The sequence below is a fragment of the Phascolarctos cinereus genome, unplaced genomic scaffold, assembly GCF_003287225.1.
Source record: "Phascolarctos cinereus isolate Bilbo 61053 unplaced genomic scaffold, phaCin_HiC Scaffold_726;HRSCAF=1367, whole genome shotgun sequence".
Lineage (NCBI taxonomy): Eukaryota > Metazoa > Chordata > Mammalia > Diprotodontia > Phascolarctidae > Phascolarctos > Phascolarctos cinereus.
Genome location: NW_027556098.1, coordinates 275614233 through 275629464, shown reverse-complemented (window position 1 = coordinate 275629464; position 15232 = coordinate 275614233). Strand labels below are relative to the sequence as shown.

The 15232-nt window shown below is 41.0% G+C and overlaps 1 protein-coding gene and 1 pseudogene across 6 annotated transcripts in view; both read left to right on the top strand.

Moving 5' to 3' along the window:
- DDX25 (DEAD-box helicase 25) overlaps positions 1 to 13556 on the top strand; it is a 40965-nt gene extending 27409 nt beyond the window's left edge. For 3 of the 6 annotated variants that reach the window (XM_078147117.1, XM_078147118.1, XM_078147116.1), the window contains 4 exons: positions 4957 to 5016; positions 7396 to 7558; positions 8127 to 8315; positions 13346 to 13556. In XM_078147117.1, the coding sequence (XP_078003243.1) occupies positions 4957 to 5016; positions 7396 to 7558; positions 8127 to 8315; positions 13346 to 13407 (474 nt within the window). In that variant the 3' untranslated portion in view covers positions 13408 to 13556. Of the gene's footprint in view, positions 1 to 4956; positions 5017 to 7395; positions 7559 to 7652; positions 7744 to 8126; positions 8316 to 13345 lie in introns of those variants that run through there. The other 3 variants (XM_021000664.2, XM_021000663.2, XM_078147119.1) reach the window with 2 other exon arrangements.
- Positions 405 to 4950, top strand: LOC144454574 (carbonic anhydrase 7 pseudogene; annotated as a pseudogene).
- Positions 13557 to 15232: the final 1676 nt, after the last annotated feature.

Genomic DNA, 15232 nt, shown 5'->3' with positions numbered 1-15232 from the left:
GAGAGTCTGCCTTGAAAGAATTCAACCACTCAAGCTTTCTTTCAGTCCAAGTTGTGAGTTTATTGTGACACTGGTTGGGGTGGGTGAGATTCCTAGTGAGTCTTCAGTATTTGTGATGCCAATCCAAGTGGGCCAGATTTTAAGAATCTGTGCATTTGATGAGGATAAAATTGGTACTTTTATACGGAAAGACTGTGGGAAGACCTGGATGGGATCTGGGTGGGCCAGGTGCAGACAATGAGTACCACAGTGAAAGGACAGTTAAATGGAGCATTGACCTGGGATGGGCTGTGTGCCTCAGGTGAATGCCAGAGATCTGGGTACAGGGGCCCTGGGGTCCAGGTCCCAAAGATATGGTCCCTTCCCCTTAGGGGTCTAGTGTGAATCCCATCACCTATCATTCCTCCCTCAAACAAATAGGACCCAAATTCTTTTAGGGTAAGGAGTGAAGGTCTTGGCTCCTAAAACTTCTTCCTGCTGGCAAGGGGAGTAGAGCTGTCCCTGCCTTGAGGGAGTCCCATAGAGGAGGTTGACTGGAACCGAGCACAGGCTGCATCCAGGGGACGATGCAGGGAAGAGGGGGACAGAGGCTGGTACTCACTGTTTGCTACCAGCTGTAGGTGAATGGCCAGTAATCTAGAAGACAAAAAACTGACTAACAAGTTCAAAATGTAGGGCCCAATATAGGGAGAAGTAAAAGTGATATCAGAATGGGGGACAACAAAGAAAGAAAGCAAGAGCCCCATTAGAATTGTTTACTTTTGACATACAGGATTATCTGATCTTGTTACTTCCTGCAGCTTCCTCTCTGATTCCTATTCCTTTAGGAGGATCAGGTGCTATTGGGAAGTAACACACTTTTGCAGTAGAAGTTTCCCACCCCTGGGTTCAATAGTTACACAAATGAATTTGTCAGAGACTGGTTTTTACTCCAATTATAACAAAAGACTTGGGAGGCTATTTAAGTAATGACTAGGCCAAATAGGTTACCTCCCTCTAAGAAAACTGATTGCACTGAAATTCTCTTCCCCAAACCAAACTGAAGGTGTTTCTGATTTAATTTCAGTTGTTTTGGGATGTGGAATTCAGGTCAAAACAGCAAGATCTCACACACTTGGATTATGTTTATATCTTTTACTGACTACTTGCTCTGATTATAGAAATTTGCTACAAAAAGATAAAGCAGAGACAAGATTTATACCACGTAGGACAGGATAAAACATCCTTAGAATTCAGATAATTCAGTTTTCCAACCATGCAGTATCAATTTCATCTCATAGCCAGATTCGGGAATAGCCAGGTGGGTAACATTCCTTTTCAAAGGAACACAGTGGGGAAACTGAGCCAGGAGGATCCCATCTCAGAAAAAGGCTAAAATTGTCCTCTCAGCTTTTACAGATGCAGACCTTCACCTAAATCACATTCTTCGAGTAGCTGGTGGCGTTTCTCTCTGATGGTTGATTATGGATGGATTATTGATCCATCAGACAACTCAAAATCAGTTACAGTCCCAAGAGCTTTTACCTCAAAAAGCAAGTTTCACTAATCACAGCTTAAGGAAAATTTTCCAGGATTTATATCTCAAATTTAAATTTGTCCTGCTGTAAGCCAATCATTAGGTATCATTTCAATATACTTGCAAATTCTCAGCAAGCCAAGTTCATTGTTTAGGAACTCTACAACCCAAACAATCTTCTTGGCAAGTTTACAAAATAAAGAGGGATCAACAGGGACCCCCAGAGACGGGGCTTCCTGTCGACCCCATCTACCTTTAGAGCTGCTGTGTGCTGTGCCTTTTACATACACACACACACACACACACACACACACACATACACACATACACACACAAAATCAGTTACCACCTTTAGGTTTTGGCGTTAAAACAATAACCAACAATCTTTACACTTTTTGTAAGTGATAGCTAAATTGTTTCAGCTGTAATGCAGACATCAGATGACATGAATTGCATTTCCATATCATATAAAAATTATTCATACAGGGATGGGCTTACTAATTGCTGAGGCTGGCTAGCTTCTCACCTCATACTGCCTTTTCTCTCTCCCCACGGCTGCTGGGGGGTGGCGAGCAGGATGCACTGAACCTGGGTGATACTTCCAGGCTTTCTAGGTGGGCTACAGGGTGCTCATACCAGTGGGGCCCACGCATTAGCTGCTGCCCCTTCCCCCTCCTTCCTTTGCCAGGTGAGGGAGGGTGAATTCGAAGATGGGGGAGGAAGAGTGAAATTCTCTTCTCCTGGTCTTATCTGGTATGAGAAGGGTTAACAGAAAACCTGGCTTGTTTGCAATCCCCACACTGAGATACCCTTTTGACTCAAGCAAAGGGAGTGACCAGTGTAAGTAGGTATTTCAAAACTCCTAAATGATCAATCTCAAAACCTGCAGAATCTGCTAAGATGTTTTTAGCTGTTCCAACTCCTGACACCAAGGAATGAGAGGGGATGGGATTCACACTAGACCCCTAAGGGGAAGGGACCATATCTTTGGGACCTGGGCCCCAGGGCCCCTGTACCCAGATCTCTGGCATTCACCTGAGGCGCACAGCCCATCCCAGTCAATGCTCCATTTAACTGTCCTTTCATTGTGGCACTCATTGTTTATACCTGGCCCAGCTACTTGCCACTCCCAGGTCCCATCCAGATCTTCCTACAGTCTTTCTGTATAAAAGTACCAATTTTATCCTCATCAAATGCACAGATTCTTAAAATCTGGCCCACTTGGATTGGCATCACAAATACTGAAGACTCGCTAGGAATCTCACCCACCCCAACCAGTGTCATAATAAACTCACAACTTGGACTGAAAGAAAGCTTGAGTGGTTGAACTCTTTCAACCTCTCCCTGTACCCTTGCATTTCTGGGTTCCTAGCACCCCTAGACCACAGCAAGAGAAATATGAAGTTTAAATTATGATCCTTGCTTTCAAGTAGCCTCCAATCTATTAAGGGGATAAGAAACACAAATATTGATAATACATCAAAAGCACATCAGAGAGGTACAAAGTATTCTAGGAGGTCTGGGGGGAGAGTTTGCTATTGACTGATGGGGACCAATGAAGTCCCCATCAGTCCCATAATAGTTCCAGGAGATTCTTTTTTTTATTTTTTCAGGTGAATTCTAGTCATAAAATAACATGGATAAAGTACAGGTTTATAGCTCTCATATCTGTCTGGCAAAGAAGCATAGAATGAGGTATGGTTTTGGCCTCATAAAGAGCAAAACCCAGGACTTGAGCACATGTGAATTAAAGATAGATTTCCTGGCTTGAGGAACCTTAAAGGAGAAATGATTTGAAGAGCTCCAGAAGTGGAATATGTTCCCTCTGTACCACCATGCTTGTGATGCCAATCCAGAAAGGATTTCTGTAGGAAAATTCAAGTCATGAAGCAAAAGCAGCCCTTCCAGCTGGTCCATCTCCCCAACCTCCCAGGACAAGAGGGTAGGCAAGGAGGCCATGCAGGACCTTAGCCCTAGAGAGGTTTACAGAGAGGACAGCATCTGACACATAATGTATAGTTAATAAATGCTTAGTCCTTCTGCTCATGTCAACTCTCTAAGCCTCAGTTTCTTCATCCTGGCCCTTACCATTTGTTTCTCAGGGTTGTTGAAATGCTTTGTAAATGAGGAGTCCCTGAGGTGTGGCAGGCAACACTAGGCTAGAGTCAGAAGATCTGGCAGTTGGCCTCTCCAGGCCTCAGTTATCTCATCTATAAAATGAAAGGGTTAGAGCACCTCTAAAATCTCCTCCAGCTCTAACAACCTAGTATATGTTTCAAAAAAATTTTTTTATAAATAAGCATAAGCAATAATTGTTTCTTCACTAAAGTCCTACACCAGCACTATATGGAAGTGAACCTAGGTTCTCAAAAACTTTACCAACAGATTGCCGGTAGCTCTTGCGGATCCTGCCAGGCTGGAAGGGCCTTGAATACAGGCCTGCTGATAGACTGGGAATCTAGCTAAGTTTGGAAGTTCATTCTACTCTACAATTCAACCTGTATTACATGCCTGCTATATGTAGGGCACATTACTAGGTACTAGAGATACAAAGGGCAAAACCCACCAAATTTTTACCCTCGTTGAGCCTAAGTTGGCCTTTAAGTGATCATCTTGGAGAAGCCACAGCAACTAATGGAACTATTAAGGTGTGGAGAAGTGATGATTCTCTTCCTACAGCCAAGCCTCTGGAGGCTTTAAGCTATGGCTGAGTGGCTCGGTATAGAACAAGTTCCGGGAGCCAGAGTTGTAGCCAAGACAGGTGCATAGCAATGATGGTGGCTAGAGCAGTATGACTGGCCATCACAGCTGGGTCATAGGTTATACCCCACTGCCCAGGGGGTACCACCAGTCTCCCATCAACATTGTCTTCAATCGGGCTGTGTGTGTATGATCCCACCTTGAAGTCTGTGGTCCTGGTCCATAAGATCTGCATGTCACCAACCATTGCCAACAATGGACGTTCTGTCATGGTGGAGTTCAGTGATATAGATGATGATGGTGGTGAAGGGTGGTCCTCAATATGGGCTTACTGGCTAACAATTCCAATTTCACAGAGGAAAAACACGGCTTAGGATTGGAACACAGTAGATGAGAAGTCTTTCTCCAGTGAGTTTCATTTAGTTCTCTGGAATGGGAAAAAGTACAAGACCATCTCAGAAGCAGCTGCAGCCCTGGATGGCCTGGCTTCAGTCGGCATCCCCCTGGAGCCCGAAGACAAACATGCCAGCATGAACATATTGACAGGTGCACTGTACGTGGTCAGATTCAGAGGAACCAAAGCCCAGGTCAGCAGTTCCAACTCATGAGCCTGTATTACTGGACCTACCCAGGGTCCCTGACCACACCACTCCAAGTATGACTTGTACAAAATATCTAATATGGAAATGTTTTACATGATAATACACGTATAACCCATATCTTATTGCTTACTATCTCAGGGAGGAGGAAGGAGAGCAAGGGAGGACAGAGAGAATTTGAAGAACAAAACTTTAAAAAAGGTTAAAAAATTGTTTTAACATGTAATTGGGGGGGAATTTTATATATATATATATGTGTGTATATATATATATATATATATATGTGTGTGTGTGTGTATATATATATATATATACACACACACACACATATATACACACACGTACATATATATATATATAGATATATATATATAGATATATACATTTTTTTTTTTGGTAATCCAAGCTTGGGGGAGAGTTTTAAGTCTGCCTGGGTTAGAGCCACTTGGAGGGGCCAGATGCAAGAGTGAGAAGGGCTTTCTAGTTTCTGACTGATGGAGTGGAGGTGGGTATTAGTAACTATAAGGAACAACTTTTGGGGTTTGGCCTACCTGCCTCTTCCCAGGGGGCACTTCCCTCTATTCTCTCCACAGTACAAACTGTCCCCCTAGGAAAAAAAAAACACTTTCTTCTCCTGCAACAGGTCTGGCCTCTTCCTGAGCCCTCTGCTGTGACAAGGCCCTGTGCTCCAAGGCCATGGGCAGCTGTTGACAAAAACAAAAGCAATCATTATAGCAGGTGGGAGATCCCTTACCAGTGTCACCTCAAATGTTGAAAGCAGGTCCTGGCAACTGAACTGCAGAAGGCTATATATGGTCCAACCATTTCGCAGCAAACCATTAAAAACAATTATGTAATGCCACTTATTAAAAATAAAAAGTTAATGATCTATCCATGGAAGCCTACAAAATAGAACTCCTTTGGAGTTTTGGAGTGTCAGAGTGAGAAGTTTTATCAGCATGCCAGCTTTAATATTATAGTACCTTAGGCAAGTGATTTAACCTGTATATACAGCAACTTGTCCAAGTGTAAAAATGAAGATGATAAATTACACCCATTCTGGCAACCTCACAAAGTTGTAGTAAGACACAAATGAGAGAACTTTTTTAAAAAATGTAATTATGCCTTTTGTTTTTATATCTCCTTCATTTCCAAAGACACCCTTCTCTGGCCATTGTGACACAGTGTAAAAAAAGGAAAGGGGGTGGGGAAGTGAAAGGGCAGCTCAGCAAAACTAACCAATACATCAACCAAGTCTGATAGTGTATGCAGCATTCCGTACCCACAGTCTCCCACCCCTGCAAAGGAGAGAGAAGTGGTACATTTTCTCAATTCTTCTGCATCAAGGTTGGTCATAATTACTGTGTACAGTTTTGTTTTATTTTTTCTTTCCATTTACACTTATCACTGTTATTTTCTGGGTTCTACTTATATTACTCTTCATCAGTTCATATAAATTTTCCTGTGCCTCCCAAAATTCTTCATATCTGTCGTTGCTTATAGCACATAACACTCCATCATATTTATGTATCACCATTTGATTAACCATCCCCCAATCAGTGGACATCTGTTTTCTTTGTTTCCAGTTCTTTGCAACTACAAAAAGTTCTACTGTCAATATTTTTATGTATATGGGACTTTTATTTTCTATCTTTGACCTCCTTTATACTGGTATATGCCCACCACTAGAATCTCCGAATTGAAAGGTATGGACATTTTTGTCAATTCTTAGCATGATTCCAGTTACTTTCTAAAATAGTTGGATCAATTCATAGCTCTACCAGAAATATACGTGTGCCTGTGTTTGTTTTTTTACCACCCCTCCCATCATGTCCCCTTGGCAATTTATATATCTATATCTATCTATCTATATACACACACACACACACATACATACACATATGCACAAGGATATATACAAGTTAAATCACTTGCCTATGGTCCTATAATATTAAAGCTGTCACACTGATAAAACTTCTCACTCCAGTACTCCAAAGGAGTTCTATTTTGTAGGCTTCCATGGATAGATCATTAACTTTTCTTTTTTTTTAAATAAGTGTGTATATACACACACAAATTTTTCTTACTAGTGATTTGGCACAATCTTTCATATGATTATTAATAGTTTGCAGGGTTTTTTTGAGAATTGATCATTTATAGCCTTTGATCACTTATCCATTGCCTCGTGGTCTCATACATATATGTGTGTGTTTATGTATAATATGTTCCGTGTGTGTGTATGTGTATATATATATGTATATACACATATACACACACATATATGTAAAAGTTCCCTATATATCTTGAATATCAGACCCCTAATCAGTGATATCAGTTGGGACTACATTTTCAAAGCATTGCTACATCTGTAAAGCTCAAGACAAATGTAAGGTGTGTCATTTTGGAACTGTCTTTTGGTCTTTCAGAACTGCTGCAGGAAAAAGAAGTAAATCAGAGCAGCATACTCTAAAGGGTTAATGGGAAATGAAAGGATGAATCTTTCTTCCTCTCTCTTATTCCTATTCCATACAGTAACTGTGCCTTAACCTTGTGGGTGCATTTTTTTGGTCAATTTTTCAGACTCGTCAAAATGCAAAGTGGTTAACAGTGGAGATGATGCAGGATGGCCACCAGGTATCTTTGCTAAGTGGAGAGCTGACAGTTGATCAGCGGGCTTCAATCATCCAGAGGTTTCGTGATGGGAAAGAGAAAGTCCTTATAACAACCAACGTCTGTGCTAGAGGTGTGGGTTTTGACTTTTTTTTTTTTAAGATAGTGGTATTGACTGCTTTGGAAAAGCCTATGGTTCTCACAAGCGGTTCATTCATTCTTTCCAGGTTTGTCCTCATCAAGGTTAAGCTCTTCATCTGTTACCTCCAGTCTTCTCATTCATCCCTCTGAAACCCCTGTGGACTTAGGAGAGCACAGGTGGATGCATATTTTGAGAAAGGAGAATTTAAGTTGATGGCTTCATGCTTTTCACTTCAGCACTGGAAAGAAATATTTTAATAGATTTGGTGTAGTTAGGACCTCCCCTCCATATATATTTACCTTAAAGACAGATTTAGGAGTTACCTATTTTTAATCCAGCTTTGTTAAGGATGCTATCCAAAATAGACATTTGTTTGAAAGCAAGCTTGTCTATCCCATTGAGTAATAATTCCATAAAATACTTGGTCATTCGTCAGCTTTTTCTCCTGGGAAAAATTGTGGGACTTGTCAGTCAGAATTACTTGTCAATGTTTCTTTCTTTCTCTGTCTCTCTCTCTCTCTCTCTCTCTCTCTCTCTCTCTCTCTCTCTCTCTCTCTAGGTATTGATGTGAAGCAAGTCACAGTTGTTGTGAACTTTGACCTTCCTTTAAACCAAACTGGTGAACCAGACTATGAAACCTACCTCCATCGAATAGGACGAACAGGCCGCTTTGGGAAAAAGGGCATTGCCTTCAACATGATTGAAGTGAATAAATTGCCCTTCCTTTTCAAAATTCAGGATCACTTCAGTAAGTAATACATTCTCCATAAAGTGAACTATAGCTCTATTGGCCATATTGGTTCAAATATATCCTCCCTCCTCCTGGCCCATCCCTATCCCCAAACGTAGACCACAACCCCAAAATAAGATATTGCTAAAAGGACCAAATATATACAGCATATACACTTACAGAGAATATCGTTAGCAAGACCCAGGTGTTTTTATAAGCCAGTTTGGGGGGAAATTATGTATGGTGTATGTTGAGTAACCCAGAATTACAGCAAATCAAGAGACTTCCTTCACCAAAGATTGTGAAGATTCAGATCAGTTTGCCACAAAAAAAATGATATAGGCATATACATTTTTTGCTGACACACACACACACACACACACACACACACATCCTTAGGAGAAATGTTACTGGCTTTTGTGGTACTTAGGCCTCAAGAGTTTTAAGGCTGAGGAACACAATATTCCACAAACTCAGAAGTACCCAGGCACTGGCCCACCTGTGCACGCGTGATCATTCTTCCGTTTTCCAAAAGATTAATGATTTTACTAGTGGGCACTTCCTCCATTCTGCACTTTACCTACTCCAGCAGATTTTCATCACTATGGCCAAAATAGTGTAACACCTGGTGACCAAACTTTTGAGGACAAGCTGTTCCCTGTGTAACTCAGATGGTTCTCACATTTATACATAGTCTGGTACTGGACCTTTATTTGATACCTTTCCAGGCTGGTAGGACCTCAGAGGTTTTCTACCGGAAGAAACTTTGAGAGCCAGAGTTTCATTGACACTGCAGTGAGACATCATAGTAGGACTTTAGAAGAAGAAGCATACCAATACCAATGTTAATTGATTTGACAGGGACTGTTTTTGCCTTTCTTTGTATCTCCAGCATTTTGCATGGCACTTGGCACACAATAGGTGCTTAACAAATGCTTACTGACTGGCTGAGAGGAAACAATATTTAGTCATATTACACAAGTGTTGATTCATTCACAAAGCAATCTCAGTTTCATTGTACAGACCTTGAACTTTTGACGTTCATTTGTTTAATTACATTTTAAAGTTATCAAATATTTATTTTTTCTTGATGCTACCTCATCTTCCCCCCTGGAAAAAAAAAAGAGAGAAAACCCTTGTAACAAATATGCATAATCAAGCAAGACAGATTCCTCCTTTGGCCATGTCCAAAAACACATCTCATTTTGTGCATCTTGAGTCCATAACCACTGTTAGAAAGTGGGCAGCATGCTTCATACACTAGTCTGCTAGAATCTTAGGTCATCCCTTTGATCAGAATGCTTTAGTCTTTCAAAACGTTTGTTTTTATGATATGGTTGGAGCATACATTTTTCATTGCTTCTGCTCACTTTACTCTGGTTTTTTTTGTTTGTTTTTTTTGGTTTTTGGCTAGGCAACAAGGTTAAGTGACTTGCCCAGGGTCACACAGCTTGTAAGTGTTATGTGTCTGAGGCCAGATTTGAACTCGGGTCTTCCTGAATCCAGGGCCAGTGCTCTATCCACTGCGTCACCTAGCTGCCCCTGCTCACTTCACTCTGAATCAAGCTGTACAGGTCTTCCCTAGTTTCTGAGAAATTATCCCTTTAATCATTTCTTATAGAACTGTATTCATTTACCATAATTTGTTCATCTGGTGCCAATTGATTGGCAGCAGTTGATTAGTCTCCAGTTCTGTGTCACCTCAAAAAGAGCTGCTATAAATATTTTGTACATATGGGTCTTTTCCTTTCTTGGATCTTTTTGTGGCATAGAACTTCTAGTGGTATCACGGGTCAGAGGTTATGCATCCTTTAGTTAACTATGGGGGCATAATTCCAAATTGCTTTTTCTGTCATTGATTTTTAACAAACACAGACTTTTAGGAAAGAAGGATAAAGGTAATTAGTTGAAATAGTGGACTAGCTGTTTTTGATGAACCCTTTTGGGTAACGTATCCAAAGTTCGGAAGTTCCCAGGGTATTAGCATCCAGCTGGTCAGCTACAGAAGACTATTTTTATTTAGTTACTAAATCCTAGAAGTATCATGGCAGGTAGGAAAGACAGAATGAATTCTTTTCTTTTGGGGGGGATGGAAGGAATCATTCAGGGTTAACTGACTTGCCCTGTGTCATAAAGCTAGTAAGTGTCTGAGGCCAGATTTGAACTTGGGTCTTCTTTTTCTTTTTTCTATTTTTTTTTAATTTTTATTTTTTTAATTTTTTTTCCATATGCTTTTGAGTTGAAAGTTTTTCTCCCTTTTTCTGCCCCCCACCCTCCCCAAGACGGTGCACAATCTGACATAGGCTTTACATTTACATACCCATTAAACATATTTTCACATTAGTGAAGTTGTAAGTAAAAATTAAAACCAATAGGAGGAACCATCAGAAAGATGAAACAAAACTCAACAGAAGGTAAAAATAAGTGAGAGTGATTCTACTTCCATAGTTCTTTCTTTAGATGTGGACAGCATTTTCCTTCCCGAGGCCTCTGGAGATGTCTTAGATCCTGGTAATGCTGAGAAGGGTTCAGTTTAACATTCTTAGTCATTGCATAAAGTGGCTGCTATTGTGTACAAAGTCCTCTTGGTTCTGCTCACTTCACTCAGCATCAGACCATATAAGTCTTCCCAGGTTTTTCTGAAGTCAGCCTTGAACTTGGGTCTTCTTGACTCCAGAGTCAGTGCTGTATCCACTACACCACCTAGCTGCCCCTTAGAATGAATTCTTATGAAAGATGTTGGGCATGAGAGCCAACTCCCTCCCTCCCTCTCTCTCTCTCTCTCTCTTCTCTCTCTCTTCTCTCTCTCTCTCTCTCTCCTTCCTTCTTCTCTCTCTCTCTCTCTCTCTCTCTCTCTCTCTCTATATATATATATATATATATATATATATATATACACACACACACACACACATATGTATATAGAGATATAGATATAGATTGTGATATAGACAGAATTAATAATTACTCAAATTAATATGAGATAATCTGATTTTCTAATTCCATAACCTAGATAGATGTTCATGGCCTCATGGGGGGAGGGTGTTGCCCATATAGGTTATGTTTCTCTACATGGATCATGTGATTCTCAAGGATATGTGAATAGGAATCTAGAATCCACAAGGCTGGTCACTCTTCTCTCCTCAGAGAAAGACAATACTGAGCTAGAATTATATCTATATTACCTCCCCCCCAATATTGCTAGCCTAGGAGTAATAATTTTAGGTTCAAGACACTCTCCTCATTTCTTATCACTCCTTCCCCATTAAGGGATGTTGAGACTTCCTCTTCTGGCTTCTAGCTTTGAAAGAGGAAACACTTAATTCCAAATTCTCTTCAGGGAGAGGTTCCTTAAAAGAGACAGAGAAAGATACTGAGACTGACTAGAAAGAAGCCAGAGGAGCTAGACTAGAGCCTCAATCATGTCCCTATCCCCAGTTTACCGTGCTAGAGATTTGGGGGAATTTCTCATTTGATGAGACCTAAAATTTTCTTTATGGTGCTATCTCACTCCCAGTGGGAGAGCTCATTCACTCTGTGCTCTGGTATATTATCATCTGTATAACTTGTTTGATTTCTATTTCCTATCACCTTGGATAAGTGAATTTATTTACTATTCACTAGATCTTTGTGTGACTGGCATTTGGTAGGAATGGAATCAAGCCTTCGGATATATCTTAGGGTACTCCTTCCCTGTTGAGGGACAATGATCAGGAGCAGCTTGAACCTAAAAATTATTTCCCTAGACTAATATATTTAGTAAGAGACAAATAGATATAATGCTAGCCTAGTATGCTTTCCTTGAGGAGAGGAGAGGAGACAGCCTTGTGGCTCCTTTCCTAGCAGGAATCAGTCTCCCTTGGACAAGTACGGATGGAGGAAGCTCTAGAGATAAGTATTGGTGCCTCCGTGTGAGCCATATCTAGATAGATACATGTGAACCCACAAAATCTACATGAGTGACACATACGCTAAAGCCTGTAAGAACCAGTTTTCATGGAAAATACAGCCTCAGTCCTTTGCAATCCCTGTTTGCTTCTGTGGTGACGGTGGCAAAAAAGAGGTCAGAGTATGCTAAAAAACAATTTTTAGACTACAGACTTTAACTAGCTGCTAGTCTAAATGTGAAAACCTAATTAAGTGCATATAAGGTGACCTAGGGTGAGGTAGGGGACCACAATTGTCTGTGGTCATCCTCGCAACTTTAGAAAGACCTTTGCTGCTGTGGAAGGATTATTGTTGGAGCCTAGTCCAGGGAATGTATTTGACTCTGTCGCCTTTTCTAGAACCACGGTATTCTTAGCACATGCCAACCTGACTGCTTCCCTCTCTCCAGACCTTCCAACAGTCCGCTATTGTCATTTCCCTCCCTCAATTTCTGCTGATTTTAATCTAACCCCTGCTCGCTCATCTCACCCCAAGGCTCCAAGATACATATTTTGGAGTTTTTTGGTTATGCTTTGCCTTATTTTCATCAGTTTCTACCTGTTTTTTGTACCATGACTCTCTCCCTTCTCCCTGACCTCTTGAAACACATCCCTCCTTCATCACAGGAGGGACCTCTAATTTTGTCAGCAACAGTGTCCTCGCACCAGGGTCAGTGTATAAGCCTGTATGGCTTAGCAGACAATCATTGAGTTGCTGTGGCCAAATTTTTCATCACTGCATCCTGGTGATGAGCTTCTGCAAATTTATTTAGCTAGCTTGGACCTCAGAAGACTGCTTATAGTCCAGGTTTGGGCCCAGATTCAAAGCCTTTCTAACTTGCTCTTAGGAACTGCTAGAGCCTTTCTGCATGGGCATGGCTTGCTAAAACTCAGGGCCATCTCATCAGCACAGGGAGGTTGGACTTCAGTGACAGAGCACATCTCTATGTGTCCTGTTATTTCTAGTTCAAGGTTTCTGACAAAGAAGCTACTGTAAGTGCATCTTCTTGGTTATAAGTGCTATCATAGTGTCATTCAGAAATGATTGGATAGAATTCATGGCTTTTCTGCCTACAGACAATGATATTGATTTGCCTTCTTTGTCCTTTCACATTCTTTCAGACAGCAAGATTAAGCAGCTGGACCCAGATGACATGGATGAAATTGAAAAGATTGAATATTAAAGTGAAGACTTTGCAGGGGTTTACAAAACACTCCCATGTATGTGTAAACAGATTCCAGAAAGCTACAATTGTAATTTGATGGTTGGGAGTTTTTCAGAAGGAAAACTATTGTTTGTCATACAGCAAAATAAAGTTCCTGATGGTCTTAAGTTTTAGTCCCTAACTCTTCTTCACATCAGTTAAAATGTGGCTCATTGGACAGCATTGGCCGAAGACTCAAGAGCATTCTTTGACCTGGATTTGTCGTCATCTTTTTACTGGTAAATATATTTGCATGAGGGCCTCAACATATTCCAGAATGCACTGATGAATCTAAATAACTAAATCCTTTACCCAAAAATTATATTGAAGCCCTTGAATTTTGCCAGTAGATGGCTGTAGAGTCTTACTAGTTTGTTTATCTTTGTGATGACAGCAACATGAACTTTGGAGCCTAAGTGAAAAGACTAGCACACCTAATCTGAGAGCCTCTCTTTTGTGTCTTTTCCTAACCCTCTTCCCCACCACCCTCTTGTGCACCCCTCTCAGCTTTGGGGGTACTTTAAGTCATTAATTTTAATTAAAAAAAAATTCATATTTATAGAACACTTAAAGGTGTTCGAAGTACCTTCCTTTCAGCATACCTGTGAGTAGAATTCAGGTGTAAGTACTCTTCTCCCTCTTTTAAAGATGTCTGAACTTAGGCCTTGGAGGATAAATAAGTGTCTTGCCTATGGACACACAGCTAAGCAAGTATCTGAGGTGGGATTATACCCACCTCTTTTGTGGCTGATTCCAGGGCTCTTTCCACCATTTTATTTTGCCTCTGCATTTCTGTAGAATTATCATCAAGCACAAACTGTGTGTGTAAGGCACTGGGCTATGAATTATGACAATCTATTGTTTCATTTTTAGCAACTTCCTATGCTTCCAGATGCCATAGCAAACATCAAAACTTTTTTCTCTTTTGCTCAAATTATTTGAAAAAGAAGATGGGCCAGTCAGGTCATTCGAGTGAGGGATAACAGCAAAGACAACCCAGGTTCTCTCCTGATACCTATCAAATGTTAAAAGGCCTCCAGCATGTTGGGCAGATCCTCTGTGGGAGAACGTGAACAAGAACCACACAGAGTGAGAGGGATGGGTCGCAATAAGTACAGAGGAAGGAAGTCCCCCACATTGGTGAGAGCATAGGTCTCCTGAAGAGCTAAAGAAGCAGCAGCTGTTTTTCAGTGGCCTTCAAGTTTTAGTGAAGATGTGATGATACCTCACGGTGTATAGTTTACAAAGCACTGTCCCAAACAGGGTCTCATTTGATCCTCACAACTCTGTGTGAAGTAGGTCCGTCAGGTATTTTATAGGTGATGCTCATCCAAGGGTAAATGACTTGGCAAAAGTCCCACGGCTGTGAAAGCGAGGAGGGGAGGGAAGAGAAGTTTTACCTATTGTGTTCGAGGACCATTGCTCAAGGACTTGGATTTTAGGGCTTAGATTTTTATTTGGGAATCCCAGGTGTTTTCCTGTACCCTCCATTGGGATCACTTATTTCTTGCACATATTTGCTCTTTAAAATCAAAACCCCACCAAGTTCCAAAAGACAGGGTGAAACGATGGTCCCATGAGAGCTCTGCCAGCTTCCCACCCCAGCAATAAGCCTCCCTTCCCATGCTGGCTCCTGTCCCTTCCACTTACCCACTCCTAATGCACGTGCATAAATGGTCAGGCCTTCCCCTTACCTCATAGTTATTATGCCTAAGCGAGCCAGGTCTTATCTTGACATTTTGTGTCCAAATGAACTGATTTTTGTTTTATGCCTATATAAACATTTCTATTTTGAAATATTTGT